Source organism: Micropterus dolomieu, linkage group LG10, assembly GCF_021292245.1.
Source record: "Micropterus dolomieu isolate WLL.071019.BEF.003 ecotype Adirondacks linkage group LG10, ASM2129224v1, whole genome shotgun sequence".
Classification (NCBI taxonomy): domain Eukaryota; kingdom Metazoa; phylum Chordata; class Actinopteri; order Centrarchiformes; family Centrarchidae; genus Micropterus; species Micropterus dolomieu.
Window position 1 is genome coordinate 12,402,666 of NC_060159.1, and position 23,710 is coordinate 12,426,375.

Here is a 23,710-nt window from a genome sequence, read left to right on the forward strand (position 1 = left end):
CCTGCAGTCTGATCCTCAACCCTCCCCTGCAAAAACTCTGCTACTTTGTAAGCACTGAACTAATGGGCTGGTAGTGTGTGTTATACCAGCCGTTCTGTTAAAATCACTGCATAATAAATGGGGCATTTTAGAAAACCTTACATTACTGTTAAATTGAGTACTTGATTTAAATGTATGTTTCAGGTGGAACTTGATATCCTGACAGAGGGCATTTGTCTTTTCAAATGGCAACTGATTAAAATGAGGACTCTTAAGCTGATCAGCTGTACATCTGTAATGTGGTGCGTCATGAAATGCCACCTGACACTTGGAAACAATGTGGAACTACATTTAAGTACAACATAAGCAATTTTGTCTTTACGGGTTATTTGTAGGAGCTTGAGAAACTTAAATATACCATTATTTATACTCTGGGCCTCACCTGCTGGATCCAAGGTCAAGGAGAGAGCTGGCCTTAGACATGCCGGTGGATGGAGAGAACGCCATAGGAGAAGAGAAGCCAGAGAGAGGGTGTGCTGCAAAAGGGATTGGAGGCAGGTGGTTGATAGAAAACAATCAAATTAAATATCGTTTAGCGCATGCATGTAAATACATACAGTGTGTGCATGTGCTCTTCTTATGCAACCAATATCTGACATGCTGTAGACGTGCAAGGTGCAGTTGCCCTTGAACGTGTGTACATCTAATCTTATCTCTTCATACTTTACAGTCACAGCACACAGAACTCCAGCAGCAAGGATATTGACATCTGGCTAAAAACAAAGTGATTGCGGTTGTCTGCAACCCTGCGCTACAGAGGGTTCGTCTCAAGAGCTGTGACACGGATACATTTTCTTCAGCAGATGGGGGGGGGGGGGGATAAAGATTGCCGGAACACCAAATAATAGAGAAATTTCACACTCTGTCAAGAGATTACTCATTTCACAGCCAAACATTTAGCTTGAACATACAGACTGAGATTAAAGAAAGCAGCCACATGACAGACAGTGGAGATAAAAAGAACAGAGGAAAGAGAAAAAAAAACTATATTAGTATTTATATTATATAGGTGCACCCACACCTGAGATCAATGACAATGAATTTTATCTAATAGGTACATTAACTGCAGTAAAGACTGCAGTGACTCGTCTCCTTGGTGATTAAAAAGCAGGTCTTACTACATACCGCAACATGCATACACACATTTTATTATATTATATTTTATATATATATATATATATATATATATATATATATATATATATATATATATATATATATATATATATATATATATATAGCCATACTTGTGTAATGCCTCAAGACAAATATACAACACCTCAGTAAGTAGATATGGTTCAGCCCTTTCATGTTGTAATCCACACCACAGTAACACTGCACCATTAACATGCAAGACCTGAATAACTGACCCACAAACCAGGATCTGGTTGCACCAGCTATTCACATCTATTACTTACTTAATAAGTTTTGCATTATGTCCTTCCTAATCTCTTAGTTGGTTTTAAACTAGTGATAGTAAATCAAGTTGCACCATTACAACTTAAGAAATGTCTTTGTTAGTTAAGATGTAATGTTTAAAATGCTAAGAAACATCTGTAGCACTGTCCAATCACAAACTATATAGTAGCATTATATTAGGGCTAACCTATATGTTAAAGTCTAATATTTGTATGTGTTACATTCCTTTGCAAATTTAGGCATGTAGATTAGCCAAGGAGCAAGCATAAGGAAATATTCAGTTATGCTAACCTAACTGACGCTACTTAGTAATTCTGCATAACGTTTTGTAATTTAAGGTATTGATTTATTTTTGTGAAAAGTGATTTAAAATCATCTCAGTTTACATCATTATTAAATGGAATTTTGAGTGCCAGGTCAAATATGTCAACCTTATATCATAATATCCCTTTTATTCTTCATTCAAAATGGGTCATACAGTATCTTAGCAAGCTAGCGTTAGCTTTCTCATTTGGCTGAGTCAGCTATGTAGCAGTTTCACCTGGCAGTTAAATGTTTAGTACAACTAATCTCTATGTAAGAACTAGTTTGTGTGGTGTAATCTGTTTAAATTTTGGGATGTGTAATCTCCATTTAGTAAACTTATAATTAGACTAGACTGAATGTACATAGAGCTGGAGCAATGGGGTCCAAGGGCCTTAGGACCCTGTCAATTGGTGCTAATACACTAATAAATATCTATCTTTATTTGTCCGACAAGTAAATCAGAACATTTCCACTGCAGGACCAACCTGCGTTGTTGGGAACGAGAGGCGGGGTGAGGAGGTTGACATTGTTGTTGGGGAATCCAGAGTTTCCCAGGGAGGTGATGAGGGGCAGAGTCATTGCCATTGGCACCAGTGGTTGCACAGAGTGAATGTGGGGGTTAGCCGGCATGGGTGTTAGAATGGGCATGGCTGACATAGCTGACATGGACGACAGACCAACTGACAGGTTTGGCATTGACCCCATTCCTATTAGGAGGAAACACACAGGTGAACACGAAGAGATCAAGAACACTGTTTCAGAAAACAGACTTACTTGAAAAGTTACATTTAAAAATGGGTTCATTTCATTTTGTAAATGCCCTGAATTTACTGCAACTCAACTGAGCAAAAAAGTATTATTTGTGTCAATCAAGAACTTGAGCTGCCTGTGAAAGTTACCATCATATTGAAAAATCAATCCGTTTGTAAGAGCAGCTATTTTTTAATACATAATCCTCCCATTTTGAAATAACTCTTCAAATGTTCTTTTTCTTGCGCCATGGATGAAATAACACTTCTAAGTGGTTAGGTGGTAAGAGAGTAAAAATGTAGTGGGTTTTGAAACTGAATTGTGGCTGTAATATCCTCAGAGAAAGTTTTACCAAAGCGTGCTGACGAAGGGATAGTTGGAGCAGAAGTGGAAACGGGAGGTTGCTTCATGATGACTGGCAGGGAAGAAGGTAAGTTCCGCCCCTGAAGTTTGAGTTTAATGAGCTTCATAGCGATGGAGAACTCGAGTCTGTCCATCTTCCCATCGCCGTCCATGTCAGCCAAGTTCCTACAGGAGGAGGTGAGAGAGAGGTATAATATGATCTTTTTATAGCAAAGTCTGCGTTCCTGGTATTTTTTTTTCTTTATGGAGACAATAGGAAAGTCGAGAGCTACACAAGGGACAAGGCTCTAGTGGGATTGAATTCCAGTAGCATTATTCACACAAACACCAAAACACACCCACCCACACACACACTTTCTCCCCACTCTTACACTCGCAGTTTACTAGGTGGGGCAGGCTGTAAAGGAAGTCAGCGCTCAACAGGAAGTTTAAAGCAGATCAAGAGGACCAAACTGCCCAAAAACAAAGATTGGATCTGCTGATTTAATTGTTTTGGCTTAACAACACATTATTTAGGATGCAGTGGTCAGTCAGTACTTACCAGATCTCAGCCAGGACAGAGGCAGGCAGGCCAGACTGGAGGAAGAATTTTCTGGCTTGTTCTCCTGAAGACGGACAAAAATCACTAGGGTTCAGAACCTCTCATGACAACTTCTAGGTGTTCTGCATACACAAGTATTTAGTCTTCTTGTTAGGACAACAGCCTACCTGAAACATAGCCGAGGACGGGAGCAAGGGTGTCAAACTGTTTGTCATGTTTCCCCCTCTCCTCTGGAGCGATGGCCCAGACACTGGCTCCGCCTGGACAAAACCAAGAAACAATCTTAAGATCCTCTTGCCTGCTAAAGTTGGTGTATATGCTGTTCAAAGTTAACATAAAATCATTTACCAATGCTGATGCAGCATAAAGTAATAACTAACAGGACAGCCAAGAGGATTTTATATAAGAAAGATATACAAAAACATTTCTGTCATTCATTGATAAATAAGTCTATGTTTAGAAAACAGGTTAAACAGAGGGAAAAGATTTTTTAAATCTAAAAACACATAAAAACAAAAGTAAGAATCTATAGCTATGCTAACTGTTCTGTGAGGCTGTTGGCACAATGGTACTTTGAGCTATTAACAATGCAAAACCTGCTCACAGTGCATGACTTGATGGTGGCACTGCATGAAAAGTCAGGGGATCACCACAGTTATTACATGTCATACTGAAGAGGACAGGAATGTTTATATCAAATTTCAAGGCAATCCATCCAATAGTTGTCAACACATTTTAATCTTAGACAATCAATCAAATCAAAATCTCTATCACAGACTCAGGGTCCAGATCTAACCCACAAAAATACACAAATATATACTCACATGCATACACACATAAAAAACCCACCATAATAAATCATGCTTTACACAGCTAAAGAAAAGGAAGAGAAAATATAACAAAATAAAAAATATAAAGACAATCAGTGTCCTACCAGGAAACAATTGTAGCAGTGTTTACACATACAAGATTGGTAGTGTGAATATGTTTGGCAAGCCCAAAATTATTTGATTTTCTAAATCATTAACCTGGCACATGAATTTATGCATGAGATTTCTTAAGACAGCATGAAAGGCCCTTACTCCTGCAGCCACAAACATCTCACTTGCACTACACCATCTTGGTCTCTTGATTAATATTCTCATAGCATCGTTGCATGCTACTTTAAGTTTCTGTAGACTTGCTTTTGTATAACTTGACGCCAAGTGCGCAGTATAAAGTGGTATACAATATGCTTGAACAGGGATATATTTACACCATCCGTACACGCCCTAAACTTGCGTAAAAGAATATTAACTTGTGTATATCATGCCGCATTACCTATAAATGTCAACCTTCATGGTGGCATTACAGGAAAAGTCAGGGGACAACTAAAATCATTAGAACTGATCCTTTGTAAATTAATGTAGAACTTGTAGTAGAACTGCAGTTGTTACTGGTACATGGATATAAAAGGTACTTGAATACTAAAAGCTCCTGCTTTATTAACATACCAGCTGCCTTTTGGAGGTCCAAACTTTCATAAATATGACATTTCGTAGGACAAAAAACATTCTACATAGAAGAAGAAACTTTACATTTTTAAACCATAATGCGTGGGCAATGGTCCACTCCTCAACACACACAAATGCAGCAACACATTTCAAGTCCCCAGAGCAGAAATGCTAATGTCAAATTCAGTATATAGTCTTTTTCTTCACCATCCAAAAAGTCGGCATCATTTCCATCCCTAATGAGATCTCGCCTTCAGATGAAACCACTCTTAACCAACTCCCGACAATGATTAATGTATAAAAATGTCCAGTAAGCTTTTTCTTCCCCCACTCTGCTCCACTCTTGGATTTCTCAAGGTAAGTTCAGGGTTGGCCATGAATTAAATATGATGTCAAATGTGCTGTGTGAGGGGTATGAAATGCAATTCTTACTCATTTTCATAAGATGTTTTTAAAAAAGGGGGATGAAAGATTATCATCTGTGCTGATAATCAATTAATCATAAGGGAATCCATGAAATTAATCTAATCATAACACAACCAGGGTGTGCCTCCTGGCTTACATTTCTGCTCCATAACTTGACAGCTCTGAAGCCATCATTAAGAAAAGTACTGACTGTATAGACATTGTGAACAGATGGGTCTCTCCATATGGCAGTGATTGCATGGCAGAGATGTAGATAAGGAGACAATGGCAGACAGGAGTCCAGGCAGCAGAGATAAAGAAGGGTTAGTGACGCACAAAAGATGAATTCACACTAGAGAAGCTGAATGGCGGACTAGTTTATCCTCGTACAGACAGAAGAAACACATGGGTAAAAAGCGATAGTTGCAATGTTACAAACGGAAGTCAACTCAGTCAGTTCTTATGGAGTTCACTTTCCTAAGCAGCTCATCTTCCTCTGCTCCTTCAGCGACATACGGGCCCTCCCTGATGCCATTGGCTATTGCCATAGTGATCACGGTTGTACAAACAAAATGTTTGCACAGATTTCTTTCTCACAACAGTGACTTCAGTGCGAAATAAAGACAACACACTGAGCTTGTTGAGAATTTGTCATCCAAATTATTCGCCTCCCATCATCACAAGCTCATCGTTGGTTTTAAAGCTCACCCTGGTCCCTTATTCAAGAAAATACTTATCAAATGATGAAATCAAACAAGAGGTGCCTGAGTTAGGTCTATATTTGTCACAAAATCTGTGTCAAAAGCATATAAACACCCACAGCTCTTTGTAAGGGCTGAATCTATGGCTGTTATTTAGCCTTGGTACATAGTTTTTTGCTATATGATAGTTGCAAATTATTATGTGATTGCTTTTATTTATGGTGATGTAACATTCCTTCTTCATACCCCAAGTGCTTTAGCAAGACTGTACTTGAGATATGTATAAAGCTACTCTCACTCCGATTCTCATCCTAAGACGCCAGCGACATAGAACATCTTACGCAGGAAGTTGTCTCTAAACATTTCTTCTCAAATCAATTTGTCAGGGCAGAGTAAGATGGTGGGGCCCCTTTTCTTCCTTATCTCTGGTAGATGCATAAGAGTAGGAATGAAGTCACAGGGCTAGGGACAAAAACTACAGTTTATTAATATAGTAGTTGTAATATTGTTTTTAGGCAAAATGCTATTTGATTAGCATAATATTCTCGACTCAATATGCTATTCTTTGTGGTATTATGGGTATATGTGTTTGTAGACATGGTATCTAGGGTGTAATTTATTCACTAGCGTCAGGAAATACCAGCCTGCCCTCGATGGAACTTCCTCCCCTACGCTAACCCAAACACCACACTGGCTCTTGTTGACCGCAGCATGCACGCACGCGCACACACACACACACACACACACACACACACACACACACACACACATCCCTGAGGACTGACACAAAGTTGCAGCCCAGCAGTCCCTTGTATGCAGCCAGAAGATTAAACGTGAGCAACTACAGAGTTAAAAGCAGGAAGATTCAACCTTTTTCCAAAATGTGCGACCAGATATAACTGAAAACTGCCAGCTGCTCACTTCACAGAGATGTGTGTTAGGAAACACTCTGGCTGATTGCCTTGAGCTGGTTTCAATATCCAAACAAACTCCCTCTACTCTATACCACCACAGCAACACCTGTTCAAGTACATGCTTTTTCCCCTGACAAAGCCAATGTTAGCAGCTCGCAGTGCCCGACCTAGTTTTTGGCATTGTCAGCAAAATGCAGCCATAAAAAGGAGAAAGTAATTAATCTCGCACTGAGATGTGAGTATTCCTCACATTGTCTAGTTAGCTTTGACAGACCTCATTTAGAAGCTATTGTAAGTGAGAAAGGGAGGCGATATTTAGCACAGCGCCACTGGGACATGTAGCTAGCGTGGCCACATCCACAGGCCTGTCAGTTGATTGGGCGTGTGTATCAGGGAGGGCAGGATGCTCCGTGAATAAGTGGGGCATTGCAAAGCTTCTTACACAGCAATGGCAGAATCCTTAGGGATCTTCTGTGGCTTGACACTTGTTATTGGAAAGATATGGCCACTTAATGTGAGACGAAGATAAGGAGGTGCCAAATTTTGTTTTTTTAAACTAACTAGTATTTACAAGACATGAACAAAGGGCTGTTGTTTGATACTTAAATTGTTTTACATATTCTTTAAAATAGTTTAGCTGTAACCTTGTTGACATTTTGGGAGACACACTTATTTGCTTTCTTGCTAAGAGTTAAACGAGACTGTCAAAACCACTCACAGCTTAGCATTGAGGCTGAAAACAGGGGGAAACAGCTAGCCTGGTGCTGGAAATCTGCCTAACAGCTAATCTATAGCCCACATAAATCTAAAAACAACAAACTGTGGGTTGTGTGAATATGAATATCTTAATATTTTTGACTTCCTTCCTGAACCACACTTTTGAGAGTGTCCCTTAGTCTATGTGCTAATAAAGGTATCCATTTTCTCATCCAACTCTCGGCAGGAAAGTTAATATACATATTTCCCCATTTCTTAAATGTAGCTTCTGCTGTCTTTTGCAAACCAGCATTCTTGTCTCAGTTTTTCAGCAGGTTTATATTAACATTTTGACTCTTCCAGGCCATCAATGTAGGGCTGGGCGATATGGCCAAAAATGTTATCATGATAATAACATTTCATATCATTCGATATCGATAATTATCACGATAAATGTAAAGTCATTAGTTCTTTCAAGTTTAAAGGCTGATTTTTGCTCCTGACTGAAAATTTAAGAAACCAGATTTTAATTATGCGGTTAAACTTTTCTTTGTGGTCAGAATGGGAGAAACACTTGATGCTAAACAGTGAATCACTTAACAAAACTGAGGGAGAACATTCAAAACTAGTATTATGACTAAACTAGAATATTAGTAAATCTTTTTCAGTCCCTTTTCTGCAACAAAATAAATATTTTAACAGAAAAATTAAGTGCTAATTTGTTCATTCATATGAATTAAACCAAATATTTACTGACAATATACTGAACATTAAATTGCGAAAATTATATTGCGATAATTATCATTATTATGCCCAGCCCTACATCAATGTAAATCAGAATTTGTTCTTCCTTATCTGGCTACATATATTTCTAAAATATCTTTAAAAAAAGTTATCGCCGTAACCTACATGTATGAATTCTGTCATGCACTGAGCATATAAAAACAGCTTCCTGCAAAGCGACCGACAACACCTTGTCAGGGAATACACAAGAGTCCTTATATTGAGACAATATAACACACAGTCCATCCACAGAAAAAAAGCTGTATACTCATGGAATAGCTTCCACAGCAACAACGCCTGTGCAGAATTTAAACACACTGTAGCACAGTTCACCTCCTCAGCAGCTGCGACACAAAGAGCCTCTGTCTTGTGTGGTTTTTCTTCCCTTTGTCAGCCTGTGTGCTGTTGTCTAGGTGCTGTACAGTCCTTAGGAGACGCTGGAGTCAAACCTCCAGACACCCAGCGCCGGTCTGCTGGGGGGAAACCGCATCACTGCTTTCATAACTATTTACATATCAAACGCTTCACCTGGGGAGGACAAGTTAGTGTTTCAGATGGGTACAGTGCATTAACAGTGTCTGCTCGCTGCAGCATTTTAGTCAACACACACAAACACACCTTCCCCGTCTGTGAGAGTTCTGCATACAGTCCACCTGTTTTGCAAATTCACAGACTAATGACATTACAATTGCCTCATTTCAGATTCACTGTGCAATAACACAGCGGAGCTCAACCTCCCATACAGTACGTATCAACGGAGAAACTCATCATATACTGATGTTGTGTGTCTGAATTGCTTTCTCCCGTGACTATCTACTGAATGGGATTAAAGCAGAGTCTAGCTGTGGGGTTTGGCACTTTGATAAACTGCAGAATTAGTGGTGTGGACAAGAAGCATCCGACACACACACACACACACACACACACCCCTTTCTCTGAGGCATTCCCCATTGGGGCCCTCAAGGAGCAGCAACTAACTGTTCTTTGATCAAAGGCTGGAAACAAGAGGATTAACACATGTATACGCACGCTATTGAGCAATTCTGTCCATATCATATTCAAGCACTGAGCACAACAGAAGCAGAAGCAGTCCCCCACAAAAATCCGCACACCAAATTAGCTCATGATTTGCATTAAATTTATTTAAAAATATCATCTAATATTCCTTCAAGCTCTTATAATAATACATAGAATTATCTATAATTGAAATTCAAAATGAGATGGGATTAAAGATGCTTCATTTAACCTCTAATCCTTCACTCCAGCGCCAGATCAATATCCCATTCAAACAGTTCATAGATCAAAACATCATTACAGACTCAAACAAATGCCCCTTTAATTCTTGACAGGAAGATGACCAGAGGGAAAGATTCAGGTTCAAAGAAGGGGCGTGACACATCTGCTGGTTATTGGTCGTCTCCGTCTGCTTTCTTCTTTATCGATCTACTCCCATATTCAAGTTAATTTCCACCCTGACCCCTCTTCCCAAAGTCCATATTTGCCTCCCACAGACACAATACACACATACAAGACAAAAACAAAGTGTTCTTACCATTCATGGCTGCAGGTGGAGAGCACGGGCAGAGAGGGAAGTCCTCTACTCAGCTGGCTAGCTCGCTGACATCTGCAGGGAAAGAGAGAGAGAGAGAGAGAGAGATGTGAGTGTGATTGTGTATCTGTGTGTGTCACAGAGCGGCGGGTATGAGTGAGGGACACGGGCACACGTGTGTGAATAAGGAAGAGAATGGGAGAGGATGCAAATGTGTGAAGAGAAAAAAAAAAAGAAAGAAAAGAAGAAAAATCTCATCTCCCTGTTCACAATGCAAGGAAGGCACATTGAACATGCTAACACGGTGAGGGATGACAGTGCAAGGGAGGGACAGAGGAGGGGAAATAATAGAGGGAGGAGGAGGGGGACAAACTGACAGAGTGAGAGAGAGGGAGGGAGAGGATGATGAGAAAAGAAGGAAGAGCAGAGATTCAGACAATGCCAACAGGGAGAAGTAAGCAAGAGGAAGGCAGACAGTTGAGGGACACAGAGGGAAAATGATGGTGGTCTGGGAGGAAGGGAGCATTTATCACGGTCCGCTCTCAGATCACAGATGGCGGCTCAAGCCAGTAGTCTTTTGCAAAGCTTGGTGTGTTTTTATTTCTCAGATGTTAATATGTCTGTCATTTGGCTTTCTGCGCAATGACCATTATTTTATTACAAATATAAATATATCTAATTGGGAATATAAATATTTCTTGGGTGGGTATGTAAGTAGGTAGGTAGGTATGTATATACCACACAGTTTCAACAGTGGATGCAGCCTGCTTCCACTGTTGCCGATGGGCAGTGAGCCCAGCCTACCTGATGAGAATCGACTGTAGGGTTTCTGGCCCAGGAGGTAGAGGGGACAGATGAGCCCAAGCAGGTTTATTTTCTGAAAATGAGCCTTATGCGTATGGGCTCAAGGAATTTATTTGGAGTATCACAGCAAGCCTTGCCACATAATCCTCTGCAGGTGGGGTTCCATGTCTTATGTATTGTTTCCTGCCCTTTTGCTTTTTCTCGCTATTTATAGTCGTTGAAAATATACACATTATACACAACAGGTAGTTTCCTCCTTTTTAACCCTAAACTGAGCTTCCTGTTCCTGCAGTTTCTCATTCCATTATTCTAGCAACTCTTCCAATGCTGTTCTTCAGATTCTATTAGTCCCTCCAATCAGACCTACCTCTTTATTTCCTCTTGTTTCATCTACCTATCTAACTATCCATCCATTCATCCAAACCATCAATCCAGAAGCCTATAGATAAAAAGCAAGGTTTCGCCTCAGCTCTGATTCCTGTCAGGTCTAAGCAATCTCCTCTCTGCTTTCAGCAAATCATTCTTTCACACTTTTTTTTACCTCACTTCACTCTCCACTCTATCTTTTCCATTTCAGCTCCACTATTTCTTATTCATCCCTCACTTGAACATGCACCCCCCGCTTATATGACTCCCATCGAATTTCTTTCATCCCTTCCTCTCCTTCTGCTCTTGTTACACTATTGCTCCATCATGGGTTCCTTCTCTTCATGTGAATTCCTGGAGGGGAGACTGTGGTTGTTGTAGTATAAATCATTCTGCGCACATGCCGACACTGCCAATTACTTAAGAGCAATGGACCGCTCACTGTGGCGTATGCCTCTGCATGCACTTGAATATATGTGGTAGCGTGTAAGCTCCTACACATCACACACACACACACACACACACACACACACACACACACACACACTAATGGCAGTCCAAGTTCCAAACCATAAATCCATTTAGGAAAATAAAAACAAAATGCACAAAGAATATAAAGAAAGCTGAACGCTAGCTGAAGCTAGTTTCAAACTATTTAGCAATGCGGCTATCCGAGCTGAAGTTATCACTAGGTTATATGTAATATGAGAATCTCATTTAGTTCACATCAATATTAAACAGCATTTTATCAAGGGTCAGGTCAGATTCGTCAACTAAATTCCACATTTTACTCTAAACGGCTATATGTCAGCTAGCATTAGCTTTGCCAGTTGTGTGTCAGTTAACAGCAACAGCACACGTGGCAGTTACTTGTCATACATTTTTATTAACAACTAAGTTAATCTATATGTAACAATAGTTTGTGTGGTGCAACCTGTGTAAATCAAGTGATGCATTAATCTCCACTTGGTAAACACTTATGTTACCACAAGAGGCTGGTGCAGCTAGCTTTCTACAATAACATCATGCTGTGTTAAATCCTCACTTTGTTTTATATTAAAGCTTCCCCAGTATTTCAATTAATAGGAGGCCAAGTAGAACAATATATTAATTATTGAGTGAACTATTCCATTTCAATACTAGATTTCACAAAAGTATTGTATATAGCCATAATAGCCTACTGAGCTATGCCTGTGTATAAACTGTATATATGTACCCCTTACACTCCCTTACGCAAACACTGAAGGTAAAATGAAGGTATTTAGCAGACACTGATCCACCCTCAAACACAAACGCTTTTGTACCCTGAGGTGTGTGTACCTTCAAATACATGATCGTATCTGCTATTGGCTATGTTAGAGAGACGTCTCTGTTCAAACAAGGACACATCCTGGATAAGAAGCAACACAAAATCAACACAAGACGCAGAGGACACCCTCTACATCAACACTGACCGCACCCTCAGAGGCTCACAACAAAATGTTTCACTGAATTTGCTCGTCATTGCTAAATACCCTTGAGGTGCCCGAAAGGACAGGAGCACCTCTGAAATGTATCCATTTTCAAATTGATTTACCTTGTAGCTCAGTGCCTGTTGATGTGATTAACAATCATTCTATTGCACTGACACATGCACCATCAAATATTTGGACACAGATCAGAATTACTTACTGTACTGAGAAGTGAAATATACTTAAAATAGAATTAGATGTTGAAATGCATTTTAAGGTGCACAGGTACACTAATATACGTGAAGGTGCATGCAAATGTCAAACAGAACTAATGGTGTCCGTATGCTTGAACCTCACACCTTCCTGATACTGAAACTGAGGATGGCCATTTTTGTAGAAGCCAACATGTCATACAAACTCGTTCATTTCCAGCACAGACACCTTAAGCCCTCAAAGTTTTTCTCAGTGGTAGACGGTGGAACAAGTGTAAGGATGTGGAAATCATGTTTATTCAGAAACGTAACTGGAATATGTTTTGATTTCAAAAGCGTGACATAAAGACGACAGATCATCTCAACTATGGTTTTATTTGACAAAACAGTCTTGACTCTAGGTCTACTGACTAGCTTTTTCTGGTGCTTTCAACCTGTAGGTCCCAGACCTACACGGGCCCCAAAAATCCATGTGCATGTCAACTGGATTTGGTAATCTGATCAATCACAACTTTGTTAAGGAATTTGATATGTTAATGCTAATCTTGCAGAACAGCTTGTAAAGGGGCCCTGTTTCAAAATCAAAGTCTAGTTTTAAGACATTTTGTTATTTAGAAAGGCAACCGCAAATAAGTAATGGGAGTTACATGTGTATGCACTGAGAACTTGTAGGTGATGGTACATACACAATGTACCAATAGAGGTCCATACCAAGCTTTTTGCCCTGGTGCCACCTAACAGGTTAATCTGGCCATGCATGTGATGATGAATGAAAAAGGTAGGTAAACATTTAGTCAACATACTATTGCAGGGTCAACAGTGAGATTTTACACTCATAGTTTCATTTGTTTATGTTGCTATAACATAGATCACAATAAGGCTGAAAATAGTAATACTTAATAATAACACCGCCTTCCATTAATATTTCACCTTTTATGTGGGTCCGCGTTGCAGTGGCAGAAGCCAATGCCAAATAGCCTAGACGTTCTTCTTCCTCTAGCCTTGATGGTATATTGATGTTTAAAAATGCCACATGTAGCACTCTCAAAGTTTTTGATTTTGGGGAACTGTGCGAAACACTCTAAGGGCCAGTGGTATGCTGACCCACTGCACTGAGGGAGAAAATGAATCAAAGAACCTTTGACTGTGTCCTGCATGCTGATTGACACCTGTGTGTGTGCCGCACTGGCCCGGTCGGATATGCGTATCAATGCGTCGACCTGTGTGGGTGAGTGTGTCTAACACACACTCCTCGCACAGAGGGCGACCCTGTTCTAGCAGACACAGCCCAGGAAGCTTTGCTGAGCCCAAGGAAGAAAGAAGCCTGTGTGTGTGTGTGTGTGTGTGTGTGTGTGTGTGTGTGTGTGTGTGTGTGTGTGTGTGTGTGTGTGTGTGTGTGTGTGTGTGTGTGTGTGTGTTTTTGCTTGCATTTTCTGCCTATTCACAAGAGCACAGAAGCACACAGACACACAAAGACATCCACACATCTTCCTTTGTTACGCTGCAGGTGGAAATTGGGGACACTTCCACCAGAAGAATATTTTTATATTTATCCATTTGATACATTTGTGGGTCAGCTCGAACAATGATTCAACATAGCCTTTATTACTTCCTTTACACTCCCCACCCCCAGCTCTCAGCAGCATGTCCTACCTCAGCTTCTTACTTACATACCTTTGCCACAAGATTTTTACCCTGACTTCAAAAATACAGAATTGTCCTCAATACAGCATTCGGATTCACACTTCTGTGACTGTCATGTGAAAATGGACCCTGAAAGCTGTATGTTTGTACGCGTTTATGTGCATATGTGTGTTACGCAATGCTTTGTTTATTGGCAGGTGGATACCAAAAGTCCCTGCTGGGATGAGGCCAGATGTCACAGGAACTGCAGTTTACATGGACTTTGCCACTTCAGCAAAGAAAGCCTCCTATTTCTTTTTTTCACTGAGAGCAGCACAACACACACAGCAACCAACCAATCTCTATAATTAGTCTATACTGCAGTGAATGAACACCAGCAAGCCCCAAATGTCTTTTAGATGAATGGAAAACTGCAGTGAACAAATCTAAACATCTGATAACACCTTTAAAGCTGGGTACAGTGGGATATCACACCCACCTGGCAAACAACAGGCTATATTTACCATGCTATAAAAGATATGGTCAAACCTCAAGTCACCTTTAAGACAAAAGATAAAGAAATTATGGCAATCATACACCACATGTGATAAAATACTACAAACTACATTAAGGTCACTGTGTGCTGGGTCTAGTAAGGCTACCACAGGCTATCACTTCCCTGTGGGGAGTTCCAGAAATATCCCAGTGATTTATTTTTCTCAAAATAAGGATGGCCATATTCTTAGTTTGACATTCTGGACACAGAATGTTTAAGTGGAAATCTGTAATTTCCAGTAAAAGCACCTTCTCTGAATGGTACATTTGTTTCTGAGAAAAGGGGCTAATAACTGAATTTAAAAAAAATAAATCCCAAATAAGCATATTTCCTGGATTCACCACCGCCATACATTCAAGACACACTGTTATGCACTGACACTGTACTATTGAGAATATGGCAATCTTTAGACGACAGCCCTTATTTTGGTCATTTTAAAGAGTCCACGTTAAATGTAAGTAAAGCAATTTTTAAAATTGTATTTGAACATATTTAGAAATAAGCATAACGTCTGAATCCCATTTTTCAACCATATGGAGTGTTTTCAATCAAAAACGCAGACAAAAGGCTATCAGTCAGGGTTTGGTGATAGGGTTTTAGAAATGCACATCCTTGTAGGTTAGACAAAAAATCTGCAGATTACAGTACTAATACGCTGCATGCCTCGCCTTTTAAATTTAACGAAGCAGGACACCCCCACTTACCTTCCGAGAAAAAGATAAAAACCAAAAAACACAAGGTCAACAGCGACAGTGCCCGTCAATTGTTACATTTAGTTCTGTCTTGTTAAGCACAAAAATGCTTTATGGTCGTTTACCTGTTGCGGTAGATTAGCGGCGTTGATCAGACATCCAGTCAGGCGAATTTGGCTACTGAAGAGGGAGGAACCGCTCCTGCAGCCGGGGCAGGCGTGGACTGGAAACGGGCGTCTCCAGAGTCAAGTCAGACGAAATCACACACAGGACTTCCGGGGATATTTTCAAACTTAAACATACCGACGCTCATAATGGGGCACGTGGGGCATGTGATAGGGCACAAAACCCATTGAAACTGAACTAAGATAGTACTTCCAACATTTCCTACTGAAATTATTTGTCTTTATCGATGGGCCTGATATTGAAGCGTCAATCCTAAATTGCCAAACACTCACAAACCATGACTTAATAAAACACCCTTGTTTCAGTTAATCACTCATCCTGTACAGTCCAACATGTTCCAGTGTTCTTTGTTTATATCTGAAATTTAAACAAACTTTAGTAATTTCTCCTTTATTTGTGGATAGCTGAAAGGATAAGTAATGTGTGTTTTTTATCCATTCATCATTTTGTTCTTTTCGTATGGTAACTGCCTAATCATCTCTCCTTAATTATAATTCATGTAATCATGTTTATCTTGCCATGAGTATTTTAGGAGATTTCTTTGTATAGTATACAATCTCAACCTCCTACCTCCCCTGCACAGGCTTTAAAAAAATAATGTTTATATTGTATTACACAGAGGACATAACACACAAACAGAATTAAAATGTAATTGTTCATTTCCATCTATTATATGAACATTTGCCAGATTCATTCAGTTTCTGCACACTAGGCAAAATGTAGTGCATTGTCTGACTGACTATCCTGTCAAATAGAAAAGTTGCATATAGTCAGAAGGCTTGATTGGATCAAAAGAAAAACCTTCCATATATTGTGTCCACTTCATTGACCTAATTTAACTTAAATGCAGACTTTTATTTTGAAGGCACAACCACTTGACCTTTGGTCTCTTGCTGTTGGATGATGTTTTGACAGTAAACAGATCAAAGCCAAATGATATTTGGACCTGATATGCGCTTAATTCACAGTTAATTACTGTGGTGCATATGTGCACATAAAGGACTAAATGCAAAGTAGTACTTTTTTTTTTTTTAATTAAAGCCTACAGTTGGGTATAATCATATAAATATGTTGAACAAAGTTTGCATAATTTCCCCTTTCCCTATCTGGAAATTGTGATGAGTGAATTCCTCTGAGATGCAGTTATCTGCTGTTAATTGCATCTCTTCGGTTGAAGCTCTGTAGAGTGTGAAAGGTCTTTGCTGCCCCCATAGGAAACGAGAAGAAAGCTGCTGGTGTGGAGCTCCCCCAACAGCCCAATTTCATTATTACATCTACAACTTAACTAACATAACCTGAACCTACCAACTGATCGTGATACTTGTACAGCACTTGAAGCAGTGATGAGCCAATACAAAAGGTCAGTGAGATTTATTGGCACCACACCAGGCAAATAATCAAGTAAGCAAGCATATCATATAAGGTAACAGTTAGTATTTGAGCAGAACACACAGAAGTTTTGATTTCAAAACAATTTGACACAAACTCATCTTTACCTATTTACATCACAGGTTATTTTCATTGTAATTAGGCGTTTTTTCCTTTTGAAAAATAAAGAAAACATTAAAATAACAAAAAACAACTTTAAAAAACTAGAATGTCTTCGATGACTATAATACAATAATCTACTATCCACACAGTACAGTTCCCAAAAAAACAAAACAAGAAAATGACTGTTGAAAAGCTGACCACATAAGAAAAGGAAACACATAAACAAAGCTTGAAAGAATCATATCAACAGCACTTTGCATTGAAACATGTTAGTCACATCTGTCCATCTGTTTGGGCTTCGAACACACAGCTCCATATCTTGACTAACAGTTTAATGGTGAGCTTTTTAAAGTATACATTCCTGCAGTGGTGAAATATGTCATAAACTTTATTCTCTCCCAAAAGAAAATACTAATGAAGGCAGCTAATAGCATCTGCTGCCTGCCTCTGGTGTAAACTACACTTAAGATCATTAAGGTGTTCATTCCGGTTTGAAGCCCACTTCACTTTCTGCGTATGACACAACTGCATCATGGTGTAGGTCAGCTGGCATATGTTCTTGCTCTTCATTGCTCTGACCTATGGTTACCAATAAGTATTCTTGGGATGCTGCTGCTTCAACGGGGACTAAATATTTAACACCCTCAAATTCGGTTTTTATGTCACTGTTTGGACATACAGCTAGCATAGGATATCCTTCAGATCCTTGTGGTTCAGCCAGGTTGTAATACTTGACACCGTCATTTACTGGTTCTGTTTTCATGTCACTTACAGTGTTCGGACACATGGTTAAAAAAGCATATGGAAGAGATCCTGTAGGTTCACCTGGGACTAAATACTCGACGTCCTCAGTGTTTAACTCTGTTATGAAATCATCATAATGTAGATTGTATATTTCCTCAGTGTCCAGTTCTGGTTGCATATCGCCATAATGTGGATTGTACTCCTCTTTAACGTGTGTGCTTCCCTTAAGAGGAAAACCATAACCTACTAGATTCCCATGCATCTGCATCATCATGCCAGGATCTGTTGTTCCCTTGGTCGGTTGGTCCGTCTCTTCGCAGGAATATTTTTTCTGTGCTTTATTTTGTCTCTTCTCAACAAACCTTTGTGAAGACTTGGGAGCAAACACAAATGGCAATTTGAAGAGCTCGTCTGCTCTGTCTCGTGTTTTACGATATTGCTTGACCATGTTTTGAACTTTGGATGCAGTTGCTATGGAAAACTCCCAGCACCTGTAATGTTGTGAGCTAAGATCGAAGTTATAGTCAAGGATGTCATAAATAGTGCGTGGCAGATAGTGTCCTACTTTCTGAGTTGCAAATTTATATATCTCCATCATTACAGCTCTGGTCAATAGGTTCAAGTCCAGTTTGTCTTTCTCTGCTGATGTTGATGTCACATCTAGATCCAAACCAATCTCCATGCAAATGGGATAGCAGTTGCCTTTACTTAGAGTTCTCTTTGGTTTTACGTCACTTATTTTATGAATTGGCAGCGTGGCTTTTTCCTCTTTTGTTTGCAGTGCCAACTTTCTTTGTTTGATCGTTTCCATCATTTCACTTTTCTGCATGGCAGCTGTGTCATTCGCTTTACACACATGTCCAGGTTGTCTGTGAGACACTGGTTGAATAACAAAAACTTCATCGAACCAGGCGAGTCCACCATCCTTTCGTGCCTTTGCTCTGTGGAACAGCCGTGCAGGGTCTACGTCCTTGCTCTGAATGCCAATGTGGAAGTTGTGTTCAACGACTGCATTAATGACCTTGCTTTTTGTTCCACACAATTGTTTGGCAAACCGAACCACTTCATTCATCATCCCACGTGTCAATACATGCGTGTCAAGTTTATCTTTTGGTTGGTCTTTGTCCACGCAAAGGTTCAAACCTATTTCCTTGCAGCGAGGGTAACCGGCCATTATCGTCTCCTCAATTGTTGAGAAGGTAGAGGACGGATCCTTTGCAGGGTTTTGTGCTGTGCAGTTTGCATCAGCAGAGACTGTGTCAGTCATGGTATGTGGACGAAGATGATGTGTGTGACTGGGATCAGATTCATCCTCACGAAAGTCAAGATTTCTGTCTTGAAAGCATTTGGGGCAAAATGTAGTTTTGTCATAAGTAGGTTCCTGTATGCACCTCGTGTCAGGGAGTTCAAAAAGCCTTTTCAGTCGAGGAATGCTGAATCTTTTCTGTGCATTCACTGATCTAATTTTATCCAAGGTTTGCTGTGCAAAGGCATTGCGATCCAACTCATTTGTCAAATTAAGATTAAAATTATACTCCAGTATCTCTGTGATAAAATACTTTGTGGCTGATTGCAGTGCTGTGGCAAAAGCGTTAATTTCAACCATGATGCCATTGGTCAGTAATTTGGGATCAAGATTTTGTTTGACTCCAGACCCTACATTGAAATCAATGCCTGCTTTCTTGCTTCTGGAGTACGAATATAGCGGGCAATGTTCTTCATGTACTGAAAGAATTTGCAGAATACGATTGGCCCGCAGTTTCCACATCTTTAAACTGAGCTCATGTTCGTGTTCAGTGTCAGGAGAACTGCCTACATTTTGGTCAATGATTGCAGCCTGGGAGGAGACAGCCCCACATGCATCTACATTTGGGTTGCTAGGGCAATCAAGTATGGCCATTGTTGAGGGTTGTTTTCTTGTGCCCTTTATTTTCTTGTAGGATTTTACACAGGCTGATAAATTCCTTTGCTCCATTACAGTAGGGATTTGTGTGAGAATATTTCTGGCAACTTCAGAATCTCCACTTTGCAAATCAGGATCCAAGTTGTGTCTGAGGACATCCAAACAAATCTCCTCAAATGTCCCACACAACTTTTCTGTAAAGTTTGTCACTTCAGTCATTGCTCCATTGGTCAGTTTGTTGATCACCAGTTTTTTGTTTGGTCGACTGTTTACATGTAGCTTCAGACCTATTTCCTTGCAGAGGGGATAAAGATCCACACTCTTCTGTGAATGAGCTTTAGTTTCAGAATGTGAATCAGGACAACACACGCGAGCAACATCACATTCCTCCATTTCTGATGTGCCGCTGAGTTCATCTTTGACATTGCCCACGCTCGGAATTGCCACATTTATTGTTGGCATGTGACCATGAAGTTCAAAAACCTCATTTGAGAATTTGACTGCATCTTCACAACTTCTCAGCTGTCTTACTCGTTTCATCAATTCACATGTGAAGATGTTCCTCTGGTGTTGACTCTGCAGGCCAAAGTCAAAGTTGTACTCCAGAATCTCCATGATGAAGTCCTGCTGAGATGCATTAACTGCTAAGGCAAATTCAGCAAGTTCAAGCAGAACAGGATAAGTCAAAGAGTCCACACTGATGTTTTGCTTTGGGCCAAATCCAACATTGAATTCAATGCCGACTTTCTTGGACCTGTAAAATGGACCGAACTGTCTGTTGAGTCCAGAGAGGATTTGTTTAACACGGTTTGCACGCAACTTCCACATGTTCTCTGTTCCCAGTTCCTCTTGTTCCATGTCACAGTCGTTTGGTGCATTTCTTGGAGTCTCTGTTTGCTCTTCACCTCCAGATACCCCTCTTTCGTCAGACTGACTTACAAATGGTGGGTTCACATTTGGGTTAACAGTTGGTAAAGTGGATGAGACGTCAGTGGTGGTGGGGGGAAGTGCACAAAAACTCAGACAACTTGGTGCTGATTCTCTAGGGATGTCAGAGCTCAGAGAAAAACCTTTTGGGTTTTGTAGATGATCCTGACTGCCAGCGTTTTCTGAATCTGAGAGCTCGTCTGAGTCTAGATCAGATTCTCCCAAAGGACAAGTGTAGCTGTTCTCTGATCCCATTTCCTCTTGTTCCATGTCACATACTTTTGGTGCATTTCTTGTCAGTATTTGCTCTTCAGATGCACAATGCCCAATCTTTTCTACAAATCTCTGTGAAGCCCTGTGACTGAACACAAATGGTAATTTGAAGACTTCATCTGCTCTGTCTAGTTTTCTGCAATAACTCCTTACCATGTTATTGACTTTGGATGCAGTAGCTATGGAAAATTCCCAGCGCCTGTAATATTGTGAGCTAAGATCGAAGTTATAGTCAAGGATGTCAAACACAGTGTGTGGGAAAGAGTGTCCCAGTTTCTTAATTGCAAATTTGTGTATCTCCATCATTACAGCTCTGGTCAAAAGCTTCAAGTCCAGTTTGTTTTTCTCTGTTAACTTTGATGTCACATCTAGATCCAAACCTATCTCCGTGCAAATAGGATAATGGTTTTCTCTACGCCGATGATTTGTGTTTGTTTTTACATTCCTCATGTTATGCATTTGCAGCGTGACTCTTTCCTCCTTAGTCTGCAGTGCCAGCTTTCTTTTTTTAATAGTTTCCTTCATTTCACTTCTCTGTGTGGCAGCTGCCCTTTTCAGTTTATGTACTAGTCCAGGTTGTTTGTGAAAAACTGGTGGAATAACAAAAACGTCACTGAACCAGGCATCATTTAGTGGCATCGCTCTGCTAAATAGCTGTGACAGAGTTATGTTTCGGCTCTTCATGCTAATGTTGAAGTTGTGTTCAAGGACATCATTAAGAATTTTATTTTTTGTTCCACTTAATGTTTTGGCAAAATGAACCACTTCATTCACAATTGCGTTTGTCAATACATGTGGGTCAAGTTTATCTTTTGGTTGGTCTTTGTCCACACACACATTCAAGCCAATTTTCTTGCAGAGAGCATAACTGTCCATAATCATCTCCTTGATTGTTGAGAAGGATGACGATCGATCTTTTGCAGGCTTTTGTGCTGAGCAGTTTGCATCAGCGGAGACTGTGTCAGTCATGGTATGTGGACAAGGATGATGCATGTGACCGGGGTCAGATTCATCCTCACGAACCTTGTGATTTCTGTCTTGATAGCATTTCGGGCATAATGTAGTTGTGTCACAAGTAAGGTCTTGTATGCACCTTGTGTCCGGGAGTTCAAATGGTCTTTTCATTCGAGAAACACTGTTTCTTTTATGTGCATTCACTGCTCTAATTTTAGTCATCGTTTTCTCTGTAAAAGCACTGCGATCCAACTCATTGTTCAAATTAAGATCAAAATTATACTCCAGTATCTCTGTGATAAAATACTTTGTGGATGATTGCAATGCTGTGGCAAAAGCGTTAATTTCAACCATGATGCCATTGGTCAGTAATTTGGGATCAAGATTTTGTTTGACTCCAGACCCTACATTGAAATCAATACCTGCTTTCTTGCATCTGCCGTATGAATAAAGTGGGCAATGTTCTTCATGAGGTATTGAGAGGATTTGCTGGATGTGACTGGCCCGCAGTCTCCACATTGTTAAATTGAGCTCATTTTGGTGTTCAGCGTCAGGAGAACTGCCAACATTCTGGTCAATGATTGCGGCCTGGGAGGAGACAGCACCACATGCATCTATATTTGTGTCGTTCTGGCTATCCAGTTTTGCCACTGTTGTGAATGTTTTTCTTGTGCCCTTTATATTCTTGTAGGGTTTAACACAGGCTGATAAATTCCTTTGCTCCATTAAAGTAGGGATTCGAGCAAGAATATTTCTAGCAAGTTCAGAATCTCCACTTTGCAAATCAAGATCCAAGTTGTGTCTGAGGATGTCCAGACAAATCTCCTCAAATGTCCCACACAACTTTTCTGTAAAGTTTGTTACTTCAGTCATTGCTCCATTGGTCAGTTTGTTGATATCAAGTTTTTTGTTTGGTCGACTGTTTACATGTAGCTTCAGACCTATTTCCTTGCAGAAGGGATGAAGATCCACACTCTTCTGTGAATGAGCTTTAGTTTCAGAATGTAAATCAAGACGACACACAGGAGCAACATCACATTCCTCCATTTCTGATGTGCCGCTGAGTTCATCTTTGACATTGCCCACGCTCGGAATTGCCACATTTATTGTTGGCATGTGACCATGAAGTTCAAAAACCTCATTTGAGAATTTGACTGCATCTTCACAACTTCTCAGCTGTCTTACTCGTTTCATCAATTCACATGTGAAAATATTCCTCTGGTGTTGACTCTGCAGGCCAAAGTCAAAGTTGTACTCCAGAATCTCCATGATGAAGTCCTGCTGAGATGCATTAACTGCTAAGGCAAATTTAGCAAGTTCAAGCAGAACCGAATTAGTCAAAGAGTCCACACTGATGTTTTGCTTTGGGCCAAATCCAACATTGAATTCAATGCCGACTTTCTTGGACTTGTTAAATGGACCGAACTGTCTGTTGAGTCCAGAGAGGATTTGTTTAACACGGTTTGCACGCAACTTCCACATGTTCTCTGTTCCCAGTTCCTCTTGTTCCATGTCACAGTCGTTTGGTGCATTTCTTGGAGTCTCTGTTTGCTCTTCACCTCCAGATAC

The 23,710-nt window shown here is 40.1% G+C and overlaps 2 protein-coding genes across 3 annotated transcripts in view; both read right to left on the minus strand.

Annotated features, from left to right (window-relative positions):
* itsn2a (intersectin 2a) overlaps positions 1–16,046 on the minus strand; it is a 39,586-nt gene extending 23,540 nt beyond the window's left edge. Inside the window, exons 1-7 of one of the 2 annotated variants that reach the window (XM_046060429.1) lie at positions 15,789–16,046; positions 9,963–10,034; positions 3,586–3,678; positions 3,419–3,482; positions 2,867–3,042; positions 2,250–2,471; positions 422–515 (exon numbers count right to left, since the gene is read on the minus strand). In XM_046060429.1, coding sequence (XP_045916385.1) covers positions 422–515; positions 2,250–2,471; positions 2,867–3,042; positions 3,419–3,482; positions 3,586–3,678; positions 9,963–9,969 — 656 coding nt within the window. In that variant the 5' untranslated portion in view covers positions 9,970–10,034; positions 15,789–16,046. The remainder of the gene's footprint in view (positions 1–421; positions 516–2,249; positions 2,472–2,866; positions 3,043–3,418; positions 3,483–3,585; positions 3,679–9,962; positions 10,035–15,788) is intronic. The other variant, XM_046060430.1, reaches the window with a different exon arrangement.
* Positions 16,047–17,205: 1,159 nt separating this feature from the next.
* Positions 17,206–23,710, minus strand: part of LOC123977502 — a 24,118-nt gene continuing 17,613 nt past the window's right edge. The window contains exon 2 of the mRNA XM_046060238.1: positions 17,206–23,700. Within this exon, the coding sequence (XP_045916194.1) occupies positions 17,822–23,700 (5,879 nt within the window). The 3' untranslated portion in view covers positions 17,206–17,821. The remainder of the gene's footprint in view (positions 23,701–23,710) is intronic.